The sequence below is a fragment of the Marmota monax genome, unplaced genomic scaffold (assembly GCF_021218885.2).
Source record: "Marmota monax isolate L192 unplaced genomic scaffold, Marmota_monax_Labrador192_F-V1.1 WCK01_AAM20220418_F8-fsc00038, whole genome shotgun sequence".
NCBI classification, from domain to species: Eukaryota; Metazoa; Chordata; class Mammalia; order Rodentia; family Sciuridae; genus Marmota; species Marmota monax.
In genome coordinates, this window is record NW_026692498.1 from 2,736,814 (window position 1) to 2,745,424 (window position 8,611).

Below are 8,611 nucleotides of genomic sequence, written 5' to 3' on the forward strand. Positions count from 1 at the left end.
TGCATGGCTGGGGGCCAATAGTGACCCTGCGGGCCTTCCCAGGCAAGGTCTGCAGCAGCCTCATGGCTTCCTCCTGGGCCTCCAGAAGACTTGCCGCAGACCCCGTCGGCCATGCTGTGAGGAAGCCCAGGCAGGCCCAAGGAAGAAGCCCCTGGGAAAAGGAAGCGCGGGCCGGGCTGGCCGCCCTGTATCTGCCAGGCATGAGACTGAGCCACTTAAAAGGTTACATCCCACCCACTGTCGCGGCGTGAAGCAGTGACAGCTACCCTCAGCTCTTCCCAAGCTCAGCTCATGATCAATCACAGGTATAAATGAAGCCTCCGCTTTAGACCACCAAGGGCTGGGGTAGGTTTCCCTTGGCAAGAGATCAGCAGGACAGGTGTTACTCTGACCTGAGAGACGGCACAGGCCACCAGTCCCCACCTGACTTTGTGCCCTGGTGCTGCACTGGGCAGTGTGGTGATGGAGGGGTGCTGGAGGGGTGCTGGAGGGGTGCTGAGCGGAGGCCATGAGACGCTGCCGCAGACCACCTGAGGAGACCCACTCCTGGCGCCTGAAAGAACACTGAGATCACACATTGGTTCCTGAGGCCCATGGGGCCATGAGAGGCCACGTCCACTCTTTATTCAAGGGGCTTGTCCATGGAGCACATCCAAAGTTGTCACTGGTATCTTCTCTTCTCCCCAAACATGCCAGAGCTCAAATAGCATAGCACTTAATTTTCAGAATGAATGAGATTTCTAAAGCATGCCAAATTGTGGGGCAAACAGCTCAGCCTCTGAAATGTTGACCCTTTTCCAAACCAGGATAATTTCCTTCCTGTACAAAGAAAAAATTAGATCAATTATTGGACACTTTAAAAGCACATACAAACAGTATGCAGAACAAACAGTAACCAGAGAGGACACTGGGCTCACGCACTGTCAAGTGCAAACACTCAGCCTCCAGCCCCTTAAAGTGCCAGGCTAGAGGTAGCACCTGCAGGACCCTGACATGCAGCTCTTGGGAGTGTCAGCATAATTTCTAGACACATGTACCAGTGTCTTAGATATTCTGTGACTGTGACAAAACACCTGAGGCTGGGTAATCTTATAAGGAAAACAAGTTTCTATAACTCACAGTTCTGGAGGATCAAGGACACAAGGCTGACATCAGCACAGCTCTGGAGAGGACCCCATGGTGGATGGCATCACAACAGTGGGAGCACATGAAAGAGAGAAAGATCACATCACAAAAGTCAGAGAGAGACTCTCCCTTCCAACAACACACCCAGTTTGCTAAAGACTTCCTACTAGGCCCCCACCTCTTCAAGCACCAGGGACCTAGCTTCCAACACATGACCCCTTGGGGGACTTGCTGAAACACACCCAAAACATGGTTGGAGTACCCAGAAGACCCAGTCATGCCACCAGGCCCAGCTGTCCTTCCTGTCAACTGTGAGTGGGATCCTTAAAGAAACCGCCTGTGTCAGTGTTGTTCATATCATGCTGCGTAACAAACAAGCCCCCACCTCTCAGGGACTAGCCCAAGGGTAGAGGGTCTTCCACTGGTTATAGCAGTCCCATGGCCGGTGGGCAACAGCAGCCCCCAATCTGGGATCTTGCTGGTATCAAAGCAAAGAGATAAGATGGCAGAATGCTGACCTGGGCAGCCACATATGTCACGTCCACCCCATTTCAATGGCCAGAGCAAGTCACGTGGCCAGGCCTAATAGCAACATGCAGGAGACGCAGAGGCAGGGTGGGGCAGCAAATATTTGGACAATAATGCAATCTACCAGGGGCCAACTGGATGAGGAATTGACCCACGGTGAGCCCTTCATGCCCGGCCAGGTCAAACATGCCAGCACCCCGAGATAAGCCACAATTATCAGTGGCAAGTTTTTTTGTTTTGTTTTGTTTGTTTTTTGGCAGTACTTGGGATTGAACCCAGGCTAGGCCTCTACCACTGAGCTACACTCCCAGCCCTTTTAAAATTGTATTTTGAGATGGGTTCTAAGTTGTCCAGGTGAGCCTTGAACTTGCCATCTTCCTGACTCAGCCTCTCAAGTAACAGGGATTGCAGGTGTGTGCCAGAGGGCCTGGCTACGTTTTGTCTTTTAATCCACCTAAAGAGAAGGTAGATGTGGTCCACAGAGGAGAAACACCCAGAAAACAGTGCTCTTCAAAAGAAACCCGCTCTGCCGTGAGGAGGGGAGACGGTGCAGCCACTTTGAAGCTGGCTCGGTGGTTGCTTACAAATCTTAACATGCTCTCAGCATTTGATCCAGCCGCCGTGCTCCTTGGGATTCACCCAAAGGAGTTGAAAACTTGCAACCACACAAAACCCCGCACACAGATGTCTCTAGCCGCTTTATTCAAAATTGCCCAAGCCCGCAAGCAACCAAGATGTCCTTCAGGGTGCTAGAGGATGGGAGAAGTACATCAGACCGAGGGATCTGGTTCAGTGCAAAAGGAATGGACTCTTCTGCCTTGCAAAGCCCTGGGGGAACTGGTCACCCACCACAAAGAGAAAGAAGCAATCGGAAAAGGCCACGCTTGCAACTAAGAGAGATTCTGGAAGAGGGACACAAGGAAGATGGTAAAAAGATCAATGATGGCCAGGGGTCTGGGGGTGGGGCAGGAAGGGGAGAAACGGGGGAGCAGGAAGGCGTTCCAGGACAGTGACATGCCCTGAATGATCTTGCACTGGAGGATGACACATGCCATTGAATGGGCACCAACAGCTAAAAGCGAACCCTAATGTAAACTAGCCACTGTTAGTAACAATGTATCATAAAACACAAGCAGAAAACAAACAGGGCACAGTCTCCTCAGATAGCATCAGGCCTGGGCGGTGCCCTAGGCTGGAATCCCAGAACCCCGGGAAGCTGAGACCAGGTGGAGGCCAGCCCCAGCAACGCGGTGAGACCCTGTCTCAAAATAAAAAGGGCTGAGGATGCAGCTCAGTGGCGGAGCAGCTCTGGGTTCAAACCCAGTCGGAGAGAAAGAGAGAGACGGTCAGGGAATAGCCTCGCCGAGTGGCCCGAGGCCTCGGGGCCGCAGGCAGGGCTGCTGACTGAACCGGATGGTGCTCTGGGGCCCGGCAGCCAAGGGTAGAAAGCAGGACAGGCAGAGGTCGGAATCCCAGCTTACATCCCAAAGAAGGGACTTAGGTCCTCTGTTCCCGCTTCTCTGGGGAGGCCGACGCAGCCTGGGAAGGGCCACTTCACACCACTCTAGGAACCCAGGAGGCTGCCTGAGTCTGAGTTCCTGCCCACCCCACCAACTCACCAGCTGTCCCGAGGGACAGCGCCCCTCTCCCATCCCAGCCCCAGGGCCTTGGCCCTGTTCCCTCTCACTCCCCCACCCCCGCCCTGCGGATGGGCATGTGTCACCTGATAGGAACTGGAGCAGGGTACCTGCGTGCCCCATGTCCGCACACGCCCCCTGCGCCTGACTGTTTGCCCTCACTGGTCCCCTTTGCGTGCTCCCCGGCCCTGTCTTGGGCTCACCATGCCACCTTGGCCGTGGAAGAGACCCCAGGAGCAGGGAATCGTGTTCCCTTCTGCGTCTCTGGTGCCTGGGGCAGGGCCTGACATGGGGAGGCCCACCACCCAGTACCTCTGCCTCAGCGGCCAGTGGCTTCCTGGCCCCTCCAGCCCCTCCCACAGGCTCTCTGGTTCTCTACCCAGCAGCCACCTCCCCTGGCTGCAGCCCCCCCAGGGGCTCCTAAAGACAAAATCTAACCTTTGACCCAGCCCAGGAAGGGACTGGATACCAGTACCAGAGAACAGGAAGGGGGAGGCGCAGAGGCAGGACCCAAAGCACACTCTCGCGCTGAGTAACGTGACAGTGACATGTGTGCTGGCCCCACAGCCACCAGCAGGCCAGCTCAGGCTCCTGGCACCAGGGCTGACTCCAAGTACCCCTCAGCCCCACTTCTCCTGCCTCACCCTGACCCTCAGACTCCAACACGCACCCATCCTCCCTCTGGGCTGGGCCCGGGCTGTTCTCTGGGGGACTTCCTGGGGCACCAGCTTGAGGCCTACCCACCACTGCCCAGGGAAAATCCCTCCCAGCATCACCCCTGTGGACAGCAGGCCCACGGTCTCTCTGCCCAGCCAGGTCCACAGGACAGGACAGCCTCTCAGTTTTACCCTGGATGCCCAGGGAGCGGGGCCAGCTGACCCACGCGGCTGTTAGCTGCGAGCCCGCTGCCACCCTGGGTAAGGACTGGGGCACATGCTGATCCTGCTGTCATCAGCAGCTCACATGAAAGAAGGGCTTTCCAGCAGTGCCATGGATTGTCACCGTCCCCATGACTGTCTTCATAAGTCACGGGACACCAGAGCTGGAAGGCACCTCGGACATTCTCAGCCTCACAGGAAAACTGAGGCCCCAGAGAGTAAGATTTCCTGGGGTCGCCTGGGCCAGAGTCACACTGTGACACACACAGGGCACAATCACAATGCTGTTTCCCTATGGAGGGTGGTCTCCGGGGGCGGCTGCGGGTTCCCGCTGGAGTAGGAGTTGCACTGGGAAATGGCAAAGGCCGTGCCCACCTTTGTGTCCCCACACAGCCCTCCCTGTTTTTGAGAAAGCCGGTCAAGTAACATCAGGAGGCAAGGCAGCAGGAGAGCACCCCAGGTCCGCAAGCCCCGGGGCAAGGGCGGTGAGAAGCAGAGAGGGGGCAGAGGCCTGGCGACCCTTCCTATGGGGGCTTCTGCAGAGCCGCGTAAGTGGACCTGAGACAGTACCATCGGGATTCTGTCACCACAAAAGCCACTCACTTGGGTCCCCCTTAGCTCCACTGCCTGTACTACAACTTGTCCCCCACTTCAGAGGACAGGGCTTTGCTCTGGCCACCGGGTGGGTGTGGGCCCCTCTCCCCAGGTCTGCTCAGGTGTGATTCCCAGGCCACCACAGGCCAAGGGCTTCTGAAGGCATCAGGGCCTGCCACTTGGTAGGGATGGGAGCCTTTCCTGGGGCCTTTCCCAGGGCCTGGCCCCTGCAGGGTCTTGGGCAGCTGGGGAAGGGTTAACTGTACACCACCCACACATCTTGACAATCCCCGTCTTGTCCAGTGCCGCACGCAGCCCATCATGCCCACTGCTCTCCCTTCCCACCTCAGGGCACCAGCAGAACCCGCTGTGGGTCTGACTTTGCTGTGTCCCATCACCCTCTCCATTGTGAGCTGATTTTCAGAGGTTTATAGGTCAGCTATAAAAAATAAACTTCCACTTTTGAATCAAAGGGAGCACTTTGAAACCAGGAGGCCATTGCTGTGCCCAGCAAGTGTGATGGGGGCAGGTGACGGAGCCTTGAGTTGTCCCACCTGTTCACAGGCCATCCTCCCCTTGTCATTGCTCTGCTTTTCTTCCATCAAGGCCATAATGTGGCCCACTCTTGGGGTACCCTGTCCCATGAAACTGGGGACAGTTGGGGCTCCACTTTGAGAAGGACCCCAAGGGCACTGCAGTCAGCAGTGTAGGGTCTTATCCAATCCCTGCAGGTACCCATTAGTGGTTCCTTGGAGAAAGGGAAGTCATCAACTGGGACATTTGTCTTCAAGCCCAAAATGCAGGGCTGAAGCTGGTGAGTGTGCCGACCAGGAGGAAGCCCCCTCCCTTTTCAACAGGCTTTACTCTGCCAAGGGCCAAGTGTTTGCCCTCCACTCCCCCACCCCCCCCCCCCCCCCCCCCCGCGTGTTCTATCTCCCCAGCTTTGGGGGGACACGATCGTAAAAGCACAGTAGACTGGAGGTGCAGCATTTTTGGCCTCTTTATTTAGAATTTGACGGATGTGGAGCTGGGGCAGTGGTACAAACGGCTCGGGAACCACTTTTAACAGATTTGTCTTCAAGTTTAAAATACAATGATTATAAAAGAGCAAAAGCGTGAAAAGGCTGCAAGCTAGGTGCATATGTGTGGCAGCTAATTTGTGAGCGACCCCCCCCCTCCCCTAAAGCCCGCTATTCAATTTACATTTGTGGATAACTGAGAAGGATGAGATATAGTGCCTTTGGCATGACCAATGACCGGGCAGGGCATGGTGGAGATGCCCATGCCCGGACATAAATAGAACATATAAGTTAGTATAACTTTTAAAAACTTTTTGTACAAATATACATGGGTTTTTTTCTTTTTATCCTTTTTTTTCTTTTTTCTCTTTTGTACTTTTTTTTATACTTTTCTCTTTTTTTTTTTTTTTTTTTTTTTTTTTTTTGCAGAGTTTCAGCAGAGATTAAACATTTTATATAAATGACTCTTAAAGCTTTACACCTTGGGACCAGTGTACTCCTGTGCAGATACATCTTGATATAGAGACGTCATTACACATTGCACACGTTTCAGATTTTTAAACACGAAGCCAATCGCTGCTCTGCGGCAGCCGCCGCCGGTTGCTGCTACATGTACGGTCCCAGCCGAGGCCCAGCTGTCTTCCAACATCCGCCGCCCAGGAATTCTCAGGGCTCTAAACTGGAAAGGAGAGGGAATTGTGAGCAAAGACTGCGGGGACCCCGCGGAGTGGCCCTCCGCGGCCCCCGGTGGCGCCGGACTCACCTAACTCATCGCAGACGCTTGCGCGGGGTCTGCTCCACGGCGCCCACCCCAGGAGCCGCGCTAGCAGAGGGACACCCCGCAGGGACATCGCCCGACGACTTCTCAGGCGCAGATCTCTTGCGCTTGGCGAAGAAATCTGCTGGCGACATCGCGCGGCGGATCAGGGCGGGGTCGGCGGGAACCCAGAGAGGGGGCCGGGAAAAGACTCGGGGCGCTCGGGCTGGGGTGGGGGCGCCGTCCCCGCCCGCGCCGAGGTCCGCGGCGGGTCAGCTTTGTTTACGTCGCCGCGCAATGTGCTGTGTAAGCATTTCCCCTTGTCCCGCGGCCAAGCCCCCCGGGGCTGCCGCCGCACTTAACCCCCTCGGCGCCGCGTTTTTTTGCGCCGGACGCGCCTGGGACAGACTCCTGCGGCCGGAGCCGAAACCCTCGCTCTGACAGGGTCGGGACCGGGCTCAGCCCCCCGTCGCGCTCTCTCGATCCGCTAGAGACTACCACCGACAAGCGAGGAGGGGCTGCGGACTCAGCCGCGCCCTTCGCGCTGCGGGCCCTTTAACGCCACGGGAGGAGGCGGGGACCAAGAGAGGCCCCCGAGGGCTGGGGAGAGACCGGCCGGCCGGACAAAGCGGGGCCGGGCTGGACCGGGGCGGGGCCGCCAGATACTTACCAGAGATGAGAGGCCCCGACAGCTTCTTGATCGCCGCGCTGCTGTTAGCTCCCGCTGCAGCGGTGCCGGCCGCGGGACGTCCCGGAATCCCCGCGTGCATCTGGTCAGCGAGCGGCTCCTGGCTGCGCTGGTTCTCATCTGGCTCGGCGCCGTCCTGGGGCGCCGCGTCCGGGTCCGGGTCGGCGTCAGAGGCCAGGTCTGAGGCCGAGACCGTGGCCTGAGCTGGTGCCGGGTCCGGGTCCGGGACTGGGGCCGGGGCCGGGTCCAGGACCTGGGCCGGGGCTGGGGGCGGGGTGGGCGCCGCCGCCGGGGCGCTAGGTGACTCAGGCGCCTCCTCGAGGCCGTCGACGGACTCAGTGGCCGGCGGCTCAGGGGACGGGATGACAGCCACGGCCACCGGGGGGGGCCGGGGCGCCAGCAGCAGGCGACAGCGCCCCACCTGCACCGTCTCGCGGTAGAAGGCAGGCACGGACTCGCTGTCCACCTCGGTCCACTGCAGGCGCCCAGGGCCCCGCAGCGGCACGTCCTGCTGGAAGTTGAAGTCCCAGCGGTTCTGGTCCTCCGCGTTCAGCTCCGCCAGGCGCATCTGCAGCTCGCGGCCCAGCTCCTCATGGTCCACCGGCCCGAAGAGGCTACGGCAGGCGCTAGTGCGCACCAGTACAGGATAGGTCTCACCGCTGACGAGGCGCTCCATCTCTGCTGTGCTGTGGAGGTACACGTCGGACTTGGCCAGGGGCTCTGTGACCCCGGGCAACGAGAGAGGAGAGGGGAGCGAGAGGAGGAGGAAGAGAGGCGAGGAGGAGGGGGGAGGCTGGGCAAAAGTGGGACCCCGCGAAGTAGGGGTCTAAGGGACGCGGCGGGAGTGCGGGCGCGGGGACTACCTGGCTGTCTGGTGGTGGACGGCTTCCACGGCTGGTTCGCTGGTCCTGTCCGGCTGCGGCCGCGCCCCCTCAGAGCTGCCTGACTGCTCGCTTGCTCACTCGGGCCTATTCGGCACCCCTCGAGCACAGAGCACTTGGCCTGTGGAACGCCCAGCCGCCTGCGCCCCCTTTATACGCGCGGGCCCCACCCCCGCGCGCGCGGGCCCCGCCACGATTAGCATAATGTAGTATTTTCAGTTTCAACAACACCGCGGCGATTGGCCGGCGCCGCGCCGCCCCGCCCCCCGCAGCCCGGCCCCCGCGCGCCGCCCCATTGGCCGCGCGCACACACCCGGGGACGGGCGGGGCGCGCGGCCTGGCGTGGCTGATTGGCGGCCCCGCGAGCGCGCTGCAGCGGGCGGGGGCGGGGCGCGAGTTAAAGGGCGCTGCGGGCGGTAACGTGACACCGCGGCGCCCCGCCCCCTCGCCCCATCCCCCCCCCCGCCCCCTCTCCCGCCGGCTCCTTTGTCTGCAGGCGGGGGC

The 8,611-nt window shown here is 59.2% G+C and overlaps 1 protein-coding gene and 1 long non-coding RNA gene across 5 annotated transcripts; both read right to left on the reverse strand.

Moving 5' to 3' along the window:
* Positions 1 to 581: 581 nt before the first annotated feature.
* On the reverse strand, positions 582 to 1,196 carry LOC124092657 (uncharacterized). Its single transcript, XR_006851685.2, has 2 exons — positions 1,120 to 1,196; positions 582 to 819 (listed from the first exon to the last, which is right to left on the reverse strand). It is a non-coding gene; the product is annotated as an uncharacterized LOC124092657 (long non-coding RNA).
* A 4,548-nt stretch (positions 1,197 to 5,744) lies between these two features.
* On the reverse strand, positions 5,745 to 8,291 carry Cdkn1c (cyclin dependent kinase inhibitor 1C). Of its 4 annotated transcripts, none has more exons than XM_046444581.2 (4): positions 8,090 to 8,291; positions 7,209 to 7,912; positions 6,545 to 6,683; positions 5,745 to 6,455 (listed from the first exon to the last, which is right to left on the reverse strand). In XM_046444581.2, the coding sequence occupies exons 2-3, from the start codon at positions 7,900 to 7,902 to the stop codon at positions 6,550 to 6,552; spliced, it is 828 nt and encodes a 275-aa protein (XP_046300537.1). In that variant the 5' UTR covers positions 7,903 to 7,912; positions 8,090 to 8,291; the 3' UTR covers positions 5,745 to 6,455; positions 6,545 to 6,549. The 4 variants fall into 4 exon arrangements, with proteins under 4 accessions (XP_046300537.1, XP_046300536.1, XP_046300538.1 ...); XM_046444580.2 differs by having other exon boundaries at positions 5,745 to 6,460; positions 8,090 to 8,288; XM_046444582.2 differs by having other exon boundaries at positions 5,745 to 6,460; positions 6,545 to 6,680; positions 8,090 to 8,285.
* Positions 8,292 to 8,611: the final 320 nt, after the last annotated feature.

Coding starts and splice junctions, on each gene's coding strand:
- Cdkn1c (XM_046444581.2), bottom strand. CDS start 7,902: ATGGAGCGCCTCGTCAGCGGTGAGACCTATCCTGTACTGGTGCGCACT. Junction 6,684..7,208: donor GTCGGGGCCTCTCATCTCTG/GTAAGTATCTGG, acceptor CGATGTCGCCAG/CAGATTTCTTCGCCAAGCGC.